The sequence below is a fragment of the Psittacula echo genome (genome assembly GCF_963264785.1).
Source record: "Psittacula echo genome assembly, chromosome: 2".
In the NCBI taxonomy this organism is placed as follows: Eukaryota; Metazoa; Chordata; class Aves; order Psittaciformes; family Psittacidae; genus Psittacula; species Psittacula echo.
The window spans coordinates 137,536,191-137,558,835 of NC_137737.1; the positions used below are offsets into that span (position 1 = coordinate 137,536,191).

General features: G+C 39.8%; 1 protein-coding gene across 1 annotated transcript in view; it reads left to right on the forward strand.

The window, feature by feature from the left end:
- CPQ (carboxypeptidase Q) overlaps positions 1 to 22,645 on the forward strand; it is a gene marked incomplete at its 3' end in the record, with an annotated part of 144,034 nt that overhangs the window by 99,940 nt on the left and 21,449 nt on the right. The window contains exons 5-6 of the mRNA XM_080610526.1: positions 2,846 to 2,937; positions 16,189 to 16,390. Of these exons, the coding sequence (XP_080466652.1) occupies positions 2,846 to 2,937; positions 16,189 to 16,390 (294 nt within the window). The remainder of the gene's footprint in view (positions 1 to 2,845; positions 2,938 to 16,188; positions 16,391 to 22,645) is intronic.

A 22,645-nucleotide genomic window follows, 5' to 3' on the forward strand; every position in this document is an offset into this window, starting at 1 on the left:
TCATATTTTTTTATAAAAATGTGCATTGAGAATATTCTTGTGAATATTGGATTTGTTTGATGTTCTTTGGTCAGAATAGCTGTGATTTTAATAATAGGTAAATACTTATCACTTTCCCCTTAAGATAATGAGGAAATTAAGTTTTCCTCTGTAGACTTTGTTTTGTATTGAAAATAGCTGCCCCAATAGTCTATTTATTAACTTGCCCATTTAATTTCAGTGGAACACAGAAGCGAATTTGGTGACAGAAACAGGTGATGTTGGAAGAGCTGATAAATCGTCTCTGGGACTAGAAAGATAGAAGCTTAACAGGGCTTTTTTGTTTCTGCAGCTTTAACCGACAGATGCAGTGACAGGTTAGGAGGGGGCCATAAGAACCTCAAACTTCTCAAGTGAGCTGAGACCTTCTCAAGCTCCTGTAGAGGATGAAGCAGGAGGTGGGTTTACGAAGAGGATGTCCTGGGTCACTGACCTGAATTCCCCTTAGGGCACCAGTGGCAGACTAATTCATCTTTACTTTTGCCTGGAAGGAGGCAGGAGATGCAGCTCCCTTGTCTCAGGCATCTCCAGCCTTGGCGCTGTGGGCTGGGGACTGGGCTTCACTGCTTTGTGTTTTGTGATACAACACACACACTTCTATTTTCCACTTAAACTGCAATGGCATTGGAACCATGCTACAGGAGCAGCCACTCTATGCTTTGTACGCAGTATCTTGTCTTCGTTAGAGCCACCTCTTCTAACCAAGCTGCTGACACATTTGTGGTTATTTTGGGTCTAAAATCTTTCTAACTTCAATCTAATCACTATTTGATTATCTTAACAGATCAACATTTAGGAAATACAGCTTTAAACCACTTGTTTGCACTTCCTTCACAGAATCATAGAATAATTAGGGTTGGAAAGTGCCTTAAGATCATCTAGTTCCAATCCCCCTGCCATGGGCAGGGACACCTCACACTGAACCGTGCCATCCAAGGCTCTGTCCAACCTGGCCTTGAACACCACCAGGGATGGAGCATTCACAACCTCCCTGGGCAACCCATTCCAGTGCCTCACCACCCTCTCAGTAAAGAATTTCTTCCTTAGATCCAATCTAAACTTCCCCTGTGTAAGTTTGAACCCGTTACCCCTTGTCCTGTCACTACAGTCCCTGATGAAGAGTCCATCCCCAGCATCCTCGTAGGGCCCCTTCAGATACTGGAAGGCTGCTATGAGGTCTCCATGCAGCCTTCTCCAGGCTGAACAGCCCCAACTTTCTGAGCCTGTTTTCATACGGGAGGTGCTCCATTCTCATCCTCATGGCCCTCCTCTGGACTTGTTCCAACAGTTCCATGTCCTTTTTATGTTGAGGACACCACAACTGCACACAATACTCCAAGTGAGGTCTCCCGAGAGCAGAGTAGAGCGACAGGATCACCTCCTTGGACCTGCTGGTCACGCTCCTCTTGATGCAGCCCAGGATATTGGTTGGCTTTCTGGGCTGCGAGCGCAAACTGCCAGCTCATGTTCATTTTCTCATCGACCAACACCCCCAAGTCCTTCTCTGCAGGGCTGCTCTGAATCTCTTCTCTGCCCAACCTGTAGCTGTGCCTGGGATTGCTCTGACCCATTTTCATTATGAAATATTGAAAAATCCAAAGTGTTTTCTTCAGATTTTGAGTATTCCTTCTATATACTGCCTTCAGCTATAAGGATTGCTAATGTGTAGTTTCAAGAAAGAAATCTTCAGTTGATTTTTATTGTGTCGAGAGAAAAAAAACCAGTGAAGGTCAGGTCTATTTGTAAACTTCATCCCGTTCAGCTAGGAAATAAAATAAGCTTTTACAGTGATGCTGATAATATTTCTCCTCAGAACAGAAGTGTATGTGGCGATTTATGCTTTATCATTTGTGATAGTCTCCTTACTGTCGTTGGGGTTTTTGGTTTGGGGTTTTTTCAATAGTTTTGGGGGCTTTATTTTTGCTCAAATATAATTAGCATCACACTGAACAGAGAACACTATTTATTCTTGATCTGTTTGCTCTTCCATGCTCTCAGATTTGATGTCTCAAATGTATTTGGTTATGAATAGAATCAATCAAATAAATAAAGGGCAACAACTTCTATCTGTTCAGTTCTGCCATGGCACAGATGGTTTCAAAATTTATCTGAGAACTTATCTTTCTTGTTGAGCTACCATAACAAAAAACAAAACGGCCTTGTGTTTGCCCTGTTTTAAAAAGCCAGGAATACGTTCAGCGACTGATTGTATTTCAGATTCCAAAGTCTAGATTTTTGCTTTTCATTTCTCTGATAAAAAGCAAAATAATATTGCAGAGCCATTCAGTTCTCGAAATGGGTAAACATTTCCCATAAAACCCAGCTCATTTTCAATTAATTGTAATAAATTAGCCACACAAAGCAATGGTAATTCTCATGAAAATTTGGTTTGTATCTGCTGAAAGCAGACACACATTACTTGCTGCGGACCACCACAACGACAGCAGCATCTGTCTCAGAAATCTGTCAAGTTATGTTATGATTTTCAAACACCTACAGTATGTCTCCAAAGTGTGCTTCTCATGTACTACTGTGACTCTTCTGGTGCTACCTGTAGCAGCACCACAACAGCCCACTTTTCCTAGTGTCGGCTCACTGCCTGCACCCCAGTCCTTCCCCCCCAAACAAGCAAAAAGTATTCTTAAAAACAAACCCCACTGTTTGAAATAGGTTGTGTTTAGTGAAGGTAGAGATGATTGAACGGAAACCCAGACTTTTCATTCATCATATGGTGGAGACCAATGCAAAAAATGCTCAAATGTAAGGATATTTACTACTAAAACCAGTATTTCAAATTATGTTGTAGGACTTCACCCCAAAAGGACTCTCCGCTTGGTGCTATGGACGGGAGAAGAGCAAGGAGGAATAGGTGCCGAACAGTACTATCAGTTGCATAAGGTAAATCATGTCTTCAAATTATTTGCTTCGCAGCACTTTTCTCCCTAGTCTTGTGAATTCCATATTATTTTTGCTGAAAAGTTCGGCTTCCTAACCTAAAATACTGATTCCAGTTCTGCCTGAAGGTGTATTTTCTGGTTTTAATTATAAATTTAAACTTCATTTTACATTTAACAGAAAGTGATGTGGCCACACATATGCATGTTCTGCTTGACCCAGGATACTCTGTCACGAAACAGTTCTGAAACAGATATTTCATGATGATATCTGCCACAGCTGCCAAACACAGCTAACTTCCTGAGAATGAATGGCAAATGGTCCACATATGTTGGCAATATAAATAAATTTTGTTTGCTTTATATATTTCTGCTTCATTGCATTTCCCTGTTAATATTTTACATTTTAAACCAAAAGATAATGCAAAGAAAAATCTTTGTTGTTTTATCTTAATAATGTGTAATCTAAAGAACTCTTTGCCATTTATTAGTTTTGTGGGATCTGGAACATTTTAAATGGTTGATTTCAGGTGATGCAAGGAACACATGAACTCTGTGACTGGTTATCAGGATAAAAATGTTGCGTATTGTCTCATCTGTTTCTCCTGCCAACAACTGCCTTTTCAAAGTGCGTCATGACATAAAGGGCAGTTGCGTAAAACCAGTTTGGAGATAAATCATTGGAATATGTGTGGATTTTTATTTTCTTCCCCAGAAAAGTTATGCTGTACCTGTATGACTAAGATAAAGTAGTTAGCTTTTATTGTTTTCCCTGATTTGCACTCTCAATGACGGTTAATATTTCCAAGGCAGAGACAAGATGAATGCAGATGTGTATAGGAAGTCACCTGCTGTACTTCCTACTGTATGAAAGCAGACTTACAAGCAATTCCTAAGAGTATGTTTTTAATGGTAAGCAACCTACCAGAACAAATAAATGGAAATTTCACTTTGAATCAAATTTATTGTGATGAATTAAACTCAGTCAATTTGCATCTGCAATAGAGTTGTAAGAGATAGCCTTACAGTGGTTATGGTTTTCTTACCAAATGATGAACAGTCAATTATTTCCCACTAACTTGTTTACCATTATGAAGAAGTGTATTTAACTACCCATATATAATGTAGTTATATTATAGGAATATATAAAATTATAGGAATAGCTCAGCTGTCTCATTTGGAAGAGAGCTTGGTTTCTCATTTTCCGAGAGGTAACAGGCTACAGTTTGGTATGTATTAAGGACTCTGGATTTATCAGTGGTATTCTGGTGTTCACCAGGATTAAGCTAGCAAATGGTGGACAAACCAACTAGGAGAGGAGCACTGTTGGATCTAGTACTCACCAACAAGGAGGATCTGGTTGAAGTGGTGAAGATCAATGGCAACCTTGGCTGCAGTGACCATGAGATGGTAGAGTTTAGGATCCTGTGTGGGAGGAATAGAATACCTAGCAAGGCTACAATTCTGGATTTCCAAAGGGCCAACTTTGGCCTCTTCAATCAATTGCTAAGGGAAGTCTCATGGGAAAGGGTACTAGGTGGTAAAGGGGCTCAAGACAGTTGGTCAGCATTCAAGGACCACTTCTTCCAAGCTCAGGATCAGAGCGTCCCAGTGGGTAGGAAATCAAGTAAAGGAGCCAGGAGACCAGCATGGTTAAACAAGGAACTGCTGGGCAAACACATGTGGAAAAAGAGGATCTATGGATTATGGAAGGAGGGGCTGGCCACTTGGGAGGAATATAGGACAGTTGTTAGAGGATGTAGGAAGGCAATTAGGACAGCTAAGCCTCCTTGGAACTTAATCTTGCAAGTCGGGTTAAGGACAATAGAAAGGGCTTCTTCAAATACATAGCGGATAAAACTAACACAAAAGGCAATATAGGCCCACTGCTGAACGAGGTGGGTGCCCTGGAGACAGAGGATATAAAGAAGGCAGAGGTGCTGAATGCCTTCTTTGCCTCTGTCTTTACTCCTGCAGACTCTCCCCAGGGGCCCCAGATTCCTATAGCCCCAGAAGGAGTCAGGATAAAGGAGAAATTTGCTTTGGTAGATGAGGATTGGGTTAGGGATCAGTTAAGCAATCTGGACATCTATAAATCGATGGGTCTGGATGGAATACACCCACGGGTGCTGAGGGAGCTGGCGGAGGTCATTGCTAGGCCACTCTCCATCATCTTTGGTAAGTCGTGGGAAACAGGAGAGGTGCCTGAGGATTGGAGGATGGCAAATGTCACTCCAGTCTATAAGAAGGGCAAGAAGGAGGACCCGGGTAATTATAGACCAGTCAGCCTTACCTCTATCCCTGGAAAGGTGATGGAACAACTTATTCTTCACACCATCTCTAGACATATCAAGGATGAGGGGGTCATTAAGAGTAGCCAACATGGTTTTACAAAGGGGAAGTCATGTTTGACCAACCTTATAGCCTTCTATGAGGAAGTAACTAGGTGGATGGATGATGGTAGAGCGGTAGATGTGGTTTTTCTTGATTTCAGTAAGGCATTTGACACAGTCTCCCACAGCATCCTCATAGATAAGATAAGGAAGTGTGGGCTTGATGATCAGGTAGTGAGGTGGATCAAGAACTGGTTGAAAGGAAGAAGGGAGAGAGTTGTGGTCAGTGGGGCAGAATCTAGCTGGAGGTTTGTGACTAGTGGAGTCCCTCAGGGGTCGGTGCTGGGACCAGTGCTGTTTAATATTTTCATCAATGACCTGGATGAGGGAACTGAATGTACCCTCAGCAAGTTCGCTGATGACACTAAACTGGGAGGAGTGGCTGACACACCAGAAGGCTGTGTTGCCATTCAGTGAGACCTGGATAGGCTGGAGAGTTGGGCGGGGAGAAACTTGATGAAATTCAACAAGGGCAAGTGTAGAGTCTTGCATCTGGGGAGGAACAACCCCATGTACCAGTACAGGTTGGGGTTGACCTGCTGGAAAGTCGTGAAGGGAAAAGGGACCTGTGGGTCCTGGTGGATGGCAGGATGACCATGAGCCAACACTGTGCCCTTGTGGTCAAGAAGGCCAATGGCATCCTAGGGTGCATTAGAAAGGGTGTGGTCAGTAGGTCAAGAGAGGTTCTCCTCCCCCTCTACCCTGCCTTGGTGAGGCCACATCTGGAAGATTGTGTCCAGTTCTGGGCCCCTCAGTTCAAGAAGGACAGGGAATTGCTTGAAAGAGTCCAGCGCAGAGCCACAAAGATGATTAAGCGAGTGGAACATCTCCCTTATGAGGAAAGGCTGAGGGAGCTGGGTCTGTTTAGCTTGGAGAAGAGGAGACTGAGGGGTGACCTCATCAATGTTTACAAATATATAAAGGGTGAGTGTCAGGATGATGGAGCCAGGCTTTTCTCAGTGATGTCCAGTGATAGAACAAGGGGCACTGGGTGTAAACTGGAGCTTAAGAGGTTCCATGTGAACATCAGGAAAGGCTTCTTTACTGTGAGAGTGACAGAGCACTGGAACAGGTTGCCCAGGGGGGTTGTGGAGTCTCCTACGTTGGAGATATTCAAGGCCCAGCTGGACAAGTTTCTGTGTGATGTACTTGAGGTTACCCTGCTCTTGCAGGGGGGTTGGACTAGATGATCTTTTGAGGTCCCTTCCAACCCTCAGGATTCTGTGATTCTGTGTGATTCTGTGAATGTTCTGGAATACATAGCACAGGGAAGATATGGTTCTGATAAACAGAAGTGCAGTTTGGAGGAGCTGGAGGGATGCTCTGTGCCTAGTGCACACTGTTCATGAGAAATGTATCATCACCCTTTAGATTTCCATGTTGGACAATAAGCACCATCTTATGGTGGTGGTGTCAGCAACACATGGAATTGTCTCATGCATGTCTCATCTTTTGCCAAAATGTCTGCATTTTGCTATTGTCTCTGGAATTTATATTCAGAAGTATTAAATAGGGAAATATATACCAGGCTGGGTGTTGTTTGCAAGGTATTTGGTTACCTTTGAAAAATTGAGATAAAGATGTGTCTCAGTTTTTGCTCTGTTGATGAAATTCCATCTGGATGTTGTGCTCTGCGAAGAAAACCCAGTGTAACTTAACAAGAGTTTGTAATTTACATGGAGAATTTAAGCAGAAATGACATCCGTCTGTTGTTTGTTGTTCTTGTTTTCCCCCCTGCCATGTGATCGGACATAATTATAAATTGATATGACTATAGGACATCACATGACTCATAATAACAAAATAAAGCAGATTAACACTGTACATTATATTTAGCATGAAAAATAACTTAACCTTTTAATGATTTACTTCTGCAAATTTCTGGCAATTAGGGTAGTATGGCACAAACATTGCTTGCTGATGGTAATGAGTTCAAGGTAAATAAGAATGGTATTTAAAGATGTCTTGTTAAATGAAAGATGCCCTGTATGACTCATCTACATAGCTGGTCTTACTATGACATTAGTTTGCTACAAACAAGTAGAAATATGAATGCAGTAATTCAGCACAGACAGGCATGGATTTCCTTGAGATTTTAAATTACTTCCTTGTACCAGTGGAAGTGTGCAACGGAGAAGAAACGAAGACAATATAGTACTGGACAAGTACAAATACTCTTACTTTTGTTTATTTATTATTTCTTTCAATTTAATTTCAGGTCTTTCTTCCTCATCCTTCACTGTAGGTTGCCACTGCTAGGAAGTAGATAAGTTACTGCAGAAATAACTGAGATAACAGCAGTGTAGTGGTTTTACTGTGGTTCAAATAATTAACTCATATCCCTGCATCATAGCATTATTTATGTCACCTATGTATTTCTGTACAGCCCAGTATTATAGTTTCTGATTATTAAAACTAGCAATAGTGTATATCAGATGTTCAGAGCTCGTCTGAGAACGTAAGAGCTGCCATATTGAGTTCACCAAAAGCTCAGTCTAGTGCTGTCTCCTGATTCTGATAGCATCCAGTAAGTAGGTTCTTAGGAATGATATATTTGCCTGACTGCAGTCAGAATAAACTCAGACAGGTAGATTACTCATGCAACCAGGCTTTCATGTTATCAAATATTTTTCAGGAGAGCATCTCGTGGTCCTCATATATTGTTTTCTTTGTATCATCTTCCTAAGACATGCCTAAGAGTTGAAAGCCAAGTATTGTCCAGCAGTTTCAGTGCCTCCATTAGTGCAGGGGGTACCTGCCTTTCACCAGTTATAGAGCACCTGCTCAGTTTGTGGTGAAAACTTCCTGGAGGAATCACCAGCACCTGTGCTCCCAAAAGAGATATCCTCTGAATTGCTCACTGCTTTTAACTTTTAGCCAATAATTAGATTTAATCCTAGACTGGAAAAGGGCTTCATTTTTTCTTTGCAGTAAAGATTCCTTATATTGACAAAAGGTAATGAAATTAAAGGATCTAAGTGTAAATCAGGCTTCAGATCTTGGGGTCTGACACTATACCTCATGTCTTTGACCAGTCTTTAGTGTTGTGTGACCCAGCTGGTAAGTAGGACTCTTAAGACCATACGGTAAATAGCTTTGAAAATGTGAAATATTGCAACTGCTGCTTTCCTTTCCAAGTTGAATGGAAGAAGCAGGAGGAATACAGTTTAGTAATTCTGGAGGACATCATGTTGTGGCTATTCAGTACAGATTCTCTTACAACCTTTAACAACAGTACCTGAGAGCTGTCCAGTAGGGTATTTAAGGTTTTTGTGTGTTTACTCTTATACTGTCTTCGTGAGGGGAGAAAGAAGTATATGTTCTGTCCTTCTTTCTGTTCCTCGGACCAGTTTCAGTGAAAGATCTGTATACTGTGAAGACAAGGTTACAGTTATTTACCCAGCTGAATTATAGGACTATGAATGGCTGATAATATTTATTTTGGAATAGAAGTATTGCATACAATCTCCTGGAAAACCAAATATATTTTGTAATTAGAAGACTAAGAAATCCCAGGCCACATTCAAATTTACTTTAGTAATTCTGCTGAGATCATTGGAGGCATTAATGTAATTTAATTCAAATTGCATTAGAGAAAGCATTCTTAAAATATTTTTGCATGCTTTTATTCCTGCCTTAATGATGATTAGAGTACTTACCCACATTTCTGGTGCAAATGCCATACACTTTTTTAACTTTTTAGTAAAGGTTTACCTTTATGAAAAAGATCAGTCACCAGCGTTTGCTATGGTTTCATTTTTGGTTTTTATTACCCAGAAGATTTCATATTTTGCCTAAACTGGGTCTGCATGAAAACAGGGCTTCTGAAAAGCTGGTATCCCATTGTTGCTAATTTAAAAACTCTTTGGTGACGTTCACATGAGGTTTCTGCTGTGATTTACTAATAAGTTACTTTCTCTAAGAAGCAAATACCAAAAAAATTTCTTGTTGCTTTCAGGTGATTCTTCCCCAGAAAATCGTGGCTTCTCAAAACCAGAGTTTTCAGAAAGCTCACGGATTTTAACATCCTGTTTATTTCCCAAGGTACCAAGTACTCTGGTGCAACGTGAGACATGGATTTGAACCAAACACATCAAGGACTTCAATGTGTGTTCCTTCATCCCAGCAAAATATGTCGACTGACAGTCTATTGACTGTCCTGAAATACTCCCTGTAATCAAAAGTTTAAAAAGTTAAAATTACTGCTGGTTGTTTTGCCCACTGCTGTTCTGTTGATCCCTTTCATTGAGAAATTAAAGAAATGCATAAAGAGAGTTACAAAACTACAAGAAGAAAATAATTGCACTCTATTCTCCATATTCTCTTACTGACCATATTCTAGGTCAGTAAGAATTTATAACTCTTAATATTGAAGTGTCACATTTGCAGATTTTTCTAAAACCATGTTGATTCCTCACCAGCTTCAGAGCTGCCATCTGAAACGTGAACTTGTGGAGACATTTTCTCAGGATAGCTGCTCTGTTTTCCTACTCCAGGCAGATGTACCCAGCCACAGGTCCTTGGTGCTTTGGGATGTGCTGCTGTAAGAAAGCTGGGCTCCTTCTATTCAAACTCTTGCAGCTGTGCGAGACAAAGAAAATTGTCACCTCTTGTTGACTCACAATGAACTTTCTTCTCATTGACTTCTTTTCATGTTAACATTTCACCTCTACCTAGATGAGAACCTGAAACTGTTCTGCATAAACCTAGGAAATATTACCAATGTACGTGCTGTGATAATTTCTAAGATGTTGCCAATTTATTTTCATCTATCTGTTATTGAATTTTACAAAAGTACTCATTTTTTTATTGAAAAAGTAAAAATCATCTTTGGCAGAAAGATGTATAACACAATTTTGGCATTGTTGCCTATTCTCAAATTAAGCTAAAAGCTTTCCAAAAAGGACAGCAGTGGGACAGTCATTCAGAGTCATAGACAGTGTTTTGATACTCTTGTATTCAAAAAAGGGCTTAAGTTATGGAACATTTTTTGGGAAAAGCACTTCTCTTTGATACACTGTTTGTCAAAGAAAAGACTTTCCAAGACAAGGCTTTAGGTAATCTGATGAATACCTACCTTAGCCTGCTGCTGTCTTCAGAGCTGTCTGCTTCTTCTCGTCTATCCTACCAGAGAACTTACAATACTGAATGGTCACCTCTGTGAGTGCTGGCAAGTGGTTGCAGAGGAAACAGTAGCAGTATTGTACATGGCAAGACATGCTAGTAGTATGTTTTTACTAAGTGAAATGCTAATAAGTACATGACCAAATCCTGCTCTAGGGCTATTGAAATTATTAAGACTGTTGTCATCAGCTTCTCGGAGGTGAGAACTCTGTAACTTTGATAGAGAACAAACCATAAAATCTGTGGACTTTTTTACAAACTGCTTTCCCACAAAATGTGGCAGAATATTTCATCTTTTAACCAAAGTAGGAGCCTTATTCATACCTTGTCATCTATAAAAAATTGTGTTAATCTTCAGTTTCATAGCAGCTTTCTCTCATATAATGATGGGGTAATTTAAAAAAATTTATAACTTACGGTGTTCCTGATTTTCCCCATCTTCATTCAAAAAGAGTGTGAATGGGATGATCACACTTGTGGCTGGTGGTTATTATGCCTTGATGCTGGCACATCTCTGATTCCTAACAGCTGTTTTGATGTTTTTTCTCTAGTTTCCATTTACGCTGTTTTTCTTCATTGAATAATCTTGATCCTAAACAGCAACTCAAAATTACACTGCACCCTGTTTATATAGAATTAAATACTTAGAGAATATTATTTATCTTGTTTTTTCCTTTTCCAGCAGTCACATGCTCTTAGATGTTTCCTGTGTTTTCTCTTGTCTTTCCTGTAGTCTTAGTTGCCAGCCCAACAAAACTGGGTGTTGATTTAAACACACTTTTGGTACTGCAGGTGGGATGACTGTCATTCACCACAAGTTCTGCAACACTATAGCCATGCTATAACATGAATCCTAACTGCTCTGACTCAAATACTGGAATACAAGACTACAAGTGTTGGTGTTTCTTAAAGTTAAGTGTAAATCAATAACAGAAAGCTGAAAATGTGCTCTTGGATTAACTGATGTCCGTTATCACTGGAACAAATTAGCTGCTAGTCAAGGACAGTGCTTTGCCATTACAGACTTTAGTATTTTCCCTTTAAAGTGGTGATTCTTCTCAGTGGAATGAAAAAGAAAAGCAGTAAATGAGCTATTGGACAAGTAATAACACCCTATTTTAAATAGTCCCAATTACTGAAGGTTTTTAGGACAGCTGTTCCCTCCCTTATGCTCTCAGGTATCTCACTGCTTTAGCTGGGTAAGGGGAATAACTGTCAGTGACTCAGTAGATTAATCATGAGATGCTGGAGTCTAGGTCAACATTTTCTAAGAATTAACAACTGGGATTTTGACTGAATAAGTAGCTACCTGTAGGATATATCTGCTTGGGATTGCCAGTATCTGCTTATACTGGATGGGATGTGTTTCTTATGAATAGAAGTAGCAGTATGACAAGGATTTGATTTCTTAATTGAAAAGATTTGATTATAATTTCATGTTTTCAAGTGTTTTCCTTAAGATGAGGAGCACTTATATTTTTACTTTTGCTTAACAGAGATAAAAATAGATTATTTATAGAGAAAACAGACATACAAGGAATTAAAATTTAAAAAAATAAAAATAGGAGAAGTACTGGCAAGGATTATGCCTATTTGTGTATTCAATGAAAATAGCAAGCTATTGAAAACCAATTTTCCCTTGCAGTATATATTGTAAAGTTTCATTTAAAAATGCAGTCAAAGAGCTAAACATGATAAGATAAAGAGAGGTGACATCTTCTGTAACCAAGGATGATAAAGGATAAAAGTCTATTTTGATGTTCAGAGAATTAGGCAGCAGGTTACACCAACAAGTTTTAATTTTCTGGTATGTGCTAAGAGAAGTGGCACAGTATCAAGATGCAGCAAATGGGATTACTTTCCAAAAAAGGAATTGCATACTGAGTTTAAAAGGCTTATTTAAACGGTACATTAACTGCGAGGGAACAGCTGAGCCTGCAGTTGTTTTTATAAAATCTTACCGGTTTGTTGTGCTGTTCCCTTGAGTTACTCAAGGGAGCAATGAATGGTCTCACCCCACTTTGCTAAGTGGCAAAGGACAAAAGAGCATCTTCCCTATAGCATATTTTCCAGGGTGCATTTCTTTCTGTGCAGGTAGAAACAGTAATATGTACAAAAATGGGTATGGTGAAACCCACCTCACCCCGCATTTTTTAACATTGCAACTTTCAAACTTCATAGTGAATTATAATTCATACTATCTTCTAGATGATGAAACAGGGAAAAAGCTTTCCTAAGGACACATGATACTTCAAGTAGTCATGATCAGTTTCTTTTTTGTCCCTCAATGAGTTTAGTTTCTCTCCCATGGACGTCCTGTTTTCGTGCCACTCTGGCGCATTCTGAGAACTGAACAGCTTTCTAACAGAGCAAGAATATGGTGTAATGTATTGTGGGTGGTTTGTTTTCTCAGTTTCATATTACAAACACATGCAAATATTTACATGAGAAAACACAGATGAAGTAATGTTTCTACACTAGCAGTTTAAGAAGTTTTGGAAACTGGGAATTCTGTTCTTTGGAGTGGTAGGTGAGATTTTTTCTGTGTGCTGCTCCTGTGCACACTCTTTTCACCTTGCTGCCCTAAATACCCCTTCCACTTACCTTATTGCTCCTACTCACTGCAGCATCTCTAAAAATAACCAGAAATCCTGCTTCAAAGACTCAGCCAAAGTGGCCATTTCCAAATGATTCCTATCCTGATATTCATGTAGGGCTCACTATAATTAAGTTAGTTTTCATTGGCAATTCACCAGAACACCAAAATGTGTATTGTCTTCCCTAAGTCTTGCTCCCTGGGCTTGTGATGTAAAGATTTACTTTTTGAGATATTCTTTCTGGTTTACCTCTGACATTGGAGCATTATGGGTCCCTCTTACCAAGCAGTGTGCTTTTCTTAGCCTGCTTCTCTTCCACGATGTTCAGAGGATCTGTGAATCACAGTATCAGGTTGAGGCTCACAACCTGTAATACTGCATTTGATGACAGGCCTCGACATGACATGTATCCTAATTCTTTAAATTGAATCTTTTACAAACTGAAGATTTTTTTCATTGTATAAAAATAACAATTGCTAATTTGGCAGCGATGTTATTTCCACCTTGATTTCTGGTAGCTGGATGTGTGGATAGGTAGATTGGTTATTTTATATTATAAACTATTTATAGTTGATTCATCATATGCAAAGATTTTGTATTAGATTTTTGAACTTCTGGATATATGATATGGCTACGAAACTGATGGACAGGGCAGAGCAGTTGATGTCATCTACCAGGCCTTGTGCAAAGCCTTTGACACTGTCCCACATGACATCCTTGTCTCTAAATTGGAGAGACATCAATTTGATGGGTGGACCACTCGGTGGATAAAGAACTGGCTGGATGGCTGCACGGAAAGAGTTCTGGTCAATGGCCCCATGTCCTGCTGGAGACCGGTAACGAGTGGTGTCCCTCAGGGATCGGTGTTGGGACCAGTCTTGTTCAACATCTTTGTCGGTGACATGGACAGTGGGATTGAGTGCGCCCTCAGCAAGTTTGCCGACGACACCAAGCTGTGTGGTTCGGTTGATACGCTGGAGGGAAGGGATGCCATCCAGAGGGACCTCGACACGCTTGTGAGGTGGGCTGATGCCAACCTGATGAAGTTTAACCATGCCAAGTGCAAGGTCCTACACCTGGGTCGGAGCAATCCCAGGCACAGCTACAGGTTGGGCAGAGAAGAGATTCAGAGCAGCCCTGCAGAGAAGGACTTGGGGGTGTTGATTGATGAGAAACTGAACATGAGCCGGCAATGTGTGCTCGCAGCCCAGAAAGCCAACCGTATCCTGGGCTGCATCAAGAGGAGTGTGACCAGCAGGTCAAAGGAGGTGATCCTGCCCCTCTACTCTGCTGTTATGAGACTTCACTTGGAGTATTGTGTGCAGTTCTGGTGTCCTCAACATAAAAAGAGCATGGAACTGTTGGAAGAAGTCCAGAGAAGGGCCACGAGGATGATCAGGGGACTGGAGCACCTCCCGTATGAAAACAGGCTCAGAAAGTTGGGGCTGTTCAACCTGGAGAAGAGAAGGCTGTGTGGAGACCTCATAGCAGCCTTCCAGTATCTGAAGGGGGTCTATAAGGATGCTGGAGAGGGACTCTTCATCAGGGACTGTAGTGACAGGACAAGGGGTAACGGTTTCAAACTTAAACAGGGGAAGTTAAGATTGGATCTAAGGAAGAAATTCTTTACTGAGAGGGTGGTGAGGCACTGGAATGGGTTGCCCAGGGAGGTTGTGAGTGCTCCATCCTTGGCGGTGTTCAAGGCCAGGTTGGATGAGGCCTTGGGTGACATGGTTTAGTGTGAGGTGTCCCTGTCCATGGCAGGGAGGTTGGAACTAGATGATCCTAAGGTCCTTTCCAACCCTAACTATTCTATGATTCTATGATTCTATATATTTCCAGGTTTGAAGTGAATACCTCTGCTATGTTGGAACTTGTTTCGCTTGCAAGATGAAAAAGGTACTTTTAGGAAAGTACAGTGTAAAACTAAGTTTTTGGCAAATTCTACAAAGAAATTCTGAAAACTCATGTGGATATCATGTTCATGGCTACCTGTAGTTCATATTTGATTTTATATTCAGAAAAATGTGAAAGAATTCTTTACTGTATCTCAGCTTTATGTAAGCTGTTGATGACATCGATCTGATACTCACTGCTATCACATATCTGTTGTAACGATTTTCATGTAATAACCCATGATAACCGTAAAATTCTGGAACGAGATCTGGGCATAGGAGTAATACCCGCAGTAAGTTCGCTTAGTCACATTCGAGATAGTCTGAAGTATAGCTTTTTTCTCCCTGACCTGGCCATGAACTGTTTTATTTTGCCAAAAAAAATAAATGTGATGTTCCTCTCAACAAGAGTTAGAACTTCCTTCACCCAAAGTCCCTAAATATTATATGCCAATTAAAGCTTTGTGACTGCACTTCTGAGTACATGGGAGGCAACTAAATGACCCTAGATGATAATTTTTCTTCTTTTAGCAAAAAAGGATCTTCTAAGTACACACTGAAAGCAAATGTTATTATGCTGTTTGTACACAGAATCTTAACATTTTACATTTCCTGTAATGACTTAGGTTGAAAGCACAAACTTCCCTTAAAACAGACATTATTCCTTCAGATCAGGAGGAATCTTGGCATTTCAGTCCTCCAACTGAAGTCAGAGTTGACTGCATGGTATATTGAAAATAACGTTTCTAAAGAGGCGGCAGCTGTTTGATTGTTTGTCTGTTTGTTTTTAAATGGGGTGTCTTTCAGTCTAAGCAAGCTTTGAAGGCATCTGATTTTAAAGCCCACCAGACTGCGTACCTTTCACCCTGCAACAGAATTTCTGAGTTTAAGGTCTAAGAAGGAAGCAAGAGCTACAAGTGAAAAATGAAATATGGTGGTAATGCCTTACCTTTCTAGGTGGCACTTCAGAAATCTTCAAGCAAGTATCTGCGGGCAACAGGCCTGTTCTGTTGCGGCTCCTACGGAATATTGGTGGCTCAGAACTGAATTGGAAATGTTTCAGCTTTTTCACACAGAAAGATTACATCTTTTAATTTATACTTATATACACAGGATCACAGGAGGCATTTCTCTGCTTGTTAGACAAATTTGTTATGGTATGCTCACACAGACATCTAGAATCTAGCATATGGTGCCAGTTCAAATAGAAGTCACAAACCAATGTCTTCTTTCCTTATGCATTTAGGAAAATATCTCCAACTTTGACATCGTCATGGAATCTGATGAGGGCACCTTCCAGCCATCTGGACTGGGTTTTACTGGCAGTGCTAAAGCTCGGGAGATCGTGAAAGAGATCATGACTCTGCTGCAGCCCATCAATGTTACAGATGTTTACGACAATGCAGATGGAACAGACATTAGTTACTGGATGAGAGACGGGGTGCCTGGTGAGTGACACCGCTCCTCCCATGCAGTGGCAGGTGCGATAGATGGTGTGGTGTTTTGAAAACAGTAAGAAATGCTTTCTCTTGAGGAGTAAAATTTGCTGTAGGTAAAATACAGAAATGTTAAAAGATGACCAACAGAAATAGGACATAAAGTGAATGTGAGCTGCAGTTTAATAATGGTATATAGATTATATGCAGCGTAACATGCCTAAAATCTTCTTTTCGGCTTTAAGGATTTATAATAATTAATCCCAGACTGGTGGTTTATAAATAGTAAACTAAGGCAGAGGGGAATTCTCCAGTGCAGAACAAATAATTATTTTATTATTATTATTTTGACTTTGAAATACAGGGCTTTTCCTCCTTGATTTATATGCTGAAGAAGCAATGTTTTTGAGACGTGACATTTAAAAGGTTACGGGGCATTAAGGTGTGCTAAAGGGGTAAAATTCTGCAAAGTTTGAAGTGATCTAGGAGTTTGTTTGGAGGATTGTATCTGGCTCCCAATGAGGAGCAGCTTGTTGGCAAAAATGCTTGCAAGCTGTGAGAGAGATCCACCACTGGCAGCCCCACCCATGCAGGAGACCGACCCCACACTAGCATGGGAGCTTGCAGAACACAAGAGTCTCAATTAGAGGCCAGCCTGGGTGAAACCTTAGTGAATTTCCATTGTGGTTTCCCAGCTGAGTAACAGTAAAAAGAAAAGTTTCATAACACTGATATTAAAAAATTATGATCAGTTTTAAAATTTTAAGGTTCTTTTTCTCTGATGTTTTATGACTGAAGTATGCTGGTGCATTTCTCATGCTAGTTTTACTAGTAGTTACTATATGTTTATAATCTCCTAGTATTTTATTAACTGCTGTGTTTTTTACCTGGTCTTGTGGAAGACACACTGGGTCATGGAATATATGGGGCTCGTTATTGTCAAAATCCTTTGCTTCTCACTCACACGGGGTGTACAAAGATACCATAAAGTTAACTGCCTCTATAAATATATGGATGTCTAATTTTCAAAGCTAAGTATCTGTGCTGTGCAAGAAATATGGATGAATGGGTATTGTTAAACAGCTAGGGATGAATCTTTATCTGGTGTGCTGCTTTCCAAGTGAGGTGGAAGCTGTTCTATGCAGTGTCATACCACTGTGACACTGGTGTCCACTCAAGTTCCTAGGCTCTGTGGGTGCACCTTACGTGAGTGTTAGCACCATATGCTGAGCCGAGCTGCGACTGGAAGCACTGCTGAGAGGCTGTAGCCTCATAGTCCTTCGGGCCTGGAAGTGCATGTGCCAAGACGTCTGGTCCAGAGCTTTAGACCAACACGTCTGTGTAGCTGGAATATGACAACTCACCACTCAGCTTGTGCTTATAAAATACAAGTGTATTAGGGTTATTTCCTAGGTAAGGTGTTGGGAGCACTACAGATGGTCCTTTGGGACTTCTATTGTGCTTCCCATCTGAGTGTGGCAGATTATGGAAGAAGAGAGGAAAAAATTTACATCCAGATGCCTGATTTTCAGTTGATAATGTAAGTGGTGGTGTGATGGGAGTATGTATTGAGCTTTTGTACACCACTTTTCATCAGCTGAGGTGCACCTAGAGCACAAACAGCTAAGCTTGCTAAGGTCCTCTCGATTAGTAACCTGAGCTACATATGTAAAGTACACTCAGTAGGAGCAGGGCAGAAACAGGACAGAAACAGGAGCCCTCTCAGATAGTAAGTAATCCATACTCCTCAGAAAGCAAAAACTATGAAAAATATCATAATGCTATAAGCGCAACCTTGGGAAAATATAAATACACCAGACCCAAGACCTCAGTTTTTAAATACAAAAATTTGGCACATAAATTGATGGTCATTTTTTTTTTTTTCTGTCTGAAGCTTTGGTTCATTTAACTTCCCATTAAGCAAGTTACAAAGTGTTCTTGCAGCATAAAGGAACAGTGATTCTTTTTTTGCCTGTTGGGCCTTGGTGGGAGGGAATTAGCTCCACTAAAAGAATTTTGGTTGCTTTAGATTGTATTTCACACTGTAGGAGGGAGAAGTCTAAGACATCTTGTAATCTTCACACCTTGTCTGCAGTATTCTCACTGCTCGAATGAGCCCTTATGATATATAACATTGGAACAAATTGAACACACTGTCACAGCTTTTATAATTTTGTCCAATTTAAACAAGCAGTCAAGTGTTGACATTTTATCAATTTTATTTAAATATTTTCTTGAAAATACACTTGGTGGCTTTGTTTCTGCAACAGTGAGAGAAAAACGTGATGAACTACTTGAAAAACAAGGAAGGTTTCCAGCATAGTTTCTTTAGATTTTTTCTTCTTTTTGGTGTTAAATAGATTCTGGGATTCACCTTTTTAGATGCTATTAAAATTCTGCTTCTACTGCTCCTTTTGGTCTGAAGATCCACAGAGGGCAACAGTTTGTTTTTCAGAGCTGTTCATAGCTGCTCCTGAGACAGGCGAAATGACTCTGGCTCCTTACTCTCTGCTGCTTATTTTTAATTGACATGCAATGAAATGTTGTTTGTAATGTTACTTAAATGCATTTTCAAAATACCAGCGGTGTCTATTTTGAGATTTTAGGATGAGAGAGGCCAGGAGAGTTCAAGGAGTTTTGCAAACCAAAGGCTGAAGCTTAACTAATACCTCTGGAGCACAAGCAAGATGGTGTACCAAACACAGCAGTTTAATGCTTTGTGATTGCAGAGTATTAGAAATATTTCAGTTAGTGGCCTTTACATTGGATTATTTTGAGAACGGTTCAGGCCAGCAGTGAGGAATGTCTGTAGCTGTGTTTTTCTAGTGATAGCCAGTTTTCAGCTACTGAAAATATCTGTATAACATTTGTTTTGCTTTTTCATGAAGCATAAATCAAATGAAATAGGGTTTTTGTGGTGTCGTATTTTATGCTGTGGTTTTACAGTTTGAGGTGATCAATGATCCTAAGACTGCTTCTTTATTAATTATGCTATTGTCTTCCTCAGCTTTCTTTTTAAGTCTTCAATTATGTATTTGGTTTTAGTTAGGGATGCATCTAAACTGTGGCACATAAAGCTGATCCTTTCCAACACCAAATCCTACTCAAGTTTGGTCAGAATTTGCAAATGTAAGTGGGGAGACAGGTTGGTTGAGTTTATTAGGTTTCTTTGCATTCTTTTTCGCAACAAGCTTCTTCAGTCTCTAAAAGGGTTAAAAAACATTAAAAGAGCCCTGCTATACCAGCACTCAGGTATTTTTGTTGAAAAAGCAAGGTATCTGATGTTCACAAGGATGCTTTGAATGTGACTTAGACTGATTCCAAATGTAAAAGCACAGGGACTGAGTCATCCTTCCCAGAAACTGAGAACAGTGAATGGTGTGATGACATATGTGTTGTGGTATTCAGTAAGCATTAGTTCGGCTTCAGGTGTTAGGGGAAAGGAAAGTGGATGCTCTCCTGTTTTTGCAGAGGGAAGGTTGTTGTGAGACAGTATTTCCAGGAAAGCTGGTTTAAGGATGCTCCTTTCTGCCAGGCTCATCGGAGAGGTTATCTATTGCTGCAGTGCTTATGATGGGAACACTTGTCTGTTAGGAACTGAGCTGTGTTTGAGATCGAGCTGACCCAGGACATCAGACAACGTGGCAAAAGGCACGTGGCAACTCCTCTATTTAAAATTCAACCAGTGACCTAAAGGTGAAACTCCTTTTTACAATGTCACTCTGAACCTCGATGGTTGGTCATGTCTCTGTCTCCACAGTGACTATGTCTTGCTTTTTTGTAATGTTACACAAGAGGAGGAATTATTCTTCCAGAAACTAATAAGCCAGTAGTTCATAAAACTTTAATGTTTTTTCAGAAATCAAAAATTCATTGCTAATCCAATCTATTAGTCATTTGCTCAGAGGTGGCAAAAAAATACTGCTATGTATCCTTTCTCTCATTTTTTTATTTTCGTAGTGCTTTATTACTTTCATCTAAAATAAGATGTATTTTGGCCTTAAGACACCAGACTTCAACATGCATGATTTGCTTTCTTCTCTACATAGCAGGTTAAATCTTTCACTTCCACCCCTTTTCCAGAGCATGCTGCCCCCTTGACCTTCTGTCCCAGTCATCCCTTGTAGCACCAAACTCCAGTGTGAGCCTGCCAGCACGCTTGAGCCAAGCCTGCTCCTCTGCTTGGTGTCAGCCAGGGGAAGTTTGAGTTAAGTGGAGTTATGGGGAAGCTCCCTGGCTTAAGTTTGCCAGCCGGGCATGAAGAATTGGGTAAACTATTTCCCAAATTAGAAGTGGATAACCTCTGTTCACGCTTGCCTGTGTCACTGGAAGTGAGACTCCACTGCGATACATGAAACATTGCCCCTCAGCGTACCTGTCCTCAGATTTGGGCAGACTCTTTGGATCCAGTTTCTAAGCTTATTTTCATTGCCAAAAGGATAAAAACTGTAATGAATAAAGAGGAAAAAAATCAGACTCACATAATCTAGGAATTGACAGGCCAATGCTGAAAAGGCTTTGGCTTGATTGTTCATGCATAATGGATTATGCTTAACAAAGATTTCCTAGAAGATGAGGGAAAGAGAAAAAGGTTTCCTTAAAAACAGACATTAAGCTTAACTTCTTCCCTTTAATACACAGTGCTTGTGTGACTTGTGATCTGCAATGTTTAGTGTAGGGTATCACATGGAGAGCTCCAGTTATTTGACCAAGTGACTAACAGAAGTGAAATGCTCCTCAAGGAGCAAAACGTTGAACATGAATGCTACTGACAGAACTAGTTTTATGTATAGCATTATAAGTACTTAGATAAATGTACCTCCACAGGTGCTAAATTTTTTGTACTTTTTGAGTTCCCACTTCTCTGGACGCGTTGAAACAGTGACAACACCAGCCACTGTGGACCTGATTTATTTTTTTGTGGAAATGAGAAGCAAGGGGCTTATGGTGTGCACCTATGTCCTGTCTGAGACCTCATCTCAATAAGTCTGAGATATACCAGCACTGTGGTGTGATATTTAGCAATATTCTATTACTTTTTTGAAGTCATTGCTTTCCTTTTAAATATCTTATTTTAGTATTCTGAAAGGAAATGTGGTGAATAAGTGTGTTACACTGCAGAAGTAAAATTTTCTGCAACTTGGGAGGTATTAAATTAATCCAATATGCTACAAGAACAATTATAATTGCTTGGCACTTGAAAAACCTACTATAAGTGCTAAACTATTAGAACCATATAAAATCTTGAGTGCAGCAAGAACTGTGTGTATTAATCTGTAAAATAATTCATCTATGTTCTAATTTATCATTGTTCCATAAAAATAGGCGTTTGAAATTAGAAATTACTCTAGAGTAATTAAATAAATTTAATATGCTGCAACTTTTTATGAAGGTGAATACCTTAAAAGGCTCATAGTTGTTATCTCAGTTATATTAGCCTTTCGTATGACCTTTTCTGCTTTTAATACAATTAATAAAGTCTTTGAGAATAATCATTTAATGAAAGGACTAGTCTGTAAATTACGGTATGTTTTCCTATTAGTTGTGCTGTTTGATTTGACCATAGAGTTCTTTCCACCTTCGTTCTGCTCGGGCTAGAGTCTTGTTTTGCCATATTGGAGTATTAGGCTACTTCTAATGATTAACAGAAAGGATTTCTGTTAATTATTAGAAAACCTTGCAGAATTGCAATGCTTTTTTGTTTTATGTAGACTAGACACAAACCATGCAAATAATTGAGCTGGGGTATTACTGTTGGAGAGAGTTGGAAATAGGAGATTAGGCACACTGCGTGCAATAAAATTTTACTAATAGTTTTAAGGTAGATTCTGTAATATACTTCTCATTAGAGTATGCACATTTCTAATGCAAGGGCACAGAAAGTCATGTCAAGTCAAAAAACAATTTGTCATCTTTGGGGCAAAAGAGTTCATGATTGTAGCAAATACTTGAAAACTATTAATTCACAATTATTTTGGCAAAATTCAAGACTACTTCTGAATGAACTTGCAGAAGTCTACCTTAGCTATGAACTCCCACTGTTAAGTAATATATTTTAAAAGTAACTTATAAGAGACTGATAGAAATACTAGGAAGTCAAAGGCTGACACAATCAAGGGTGAATTGCTAGCAGATAGTACTAAGTGATTTAAATTCACTCAATATTAGTGACATTTTAATGAGAGGATAATTAGAAAAGAACTGAAGGAAGACTTGAAAGTCTAGAAATCATACCTTACAGCGAAAAGCTGAAGAAATTAAATTTCT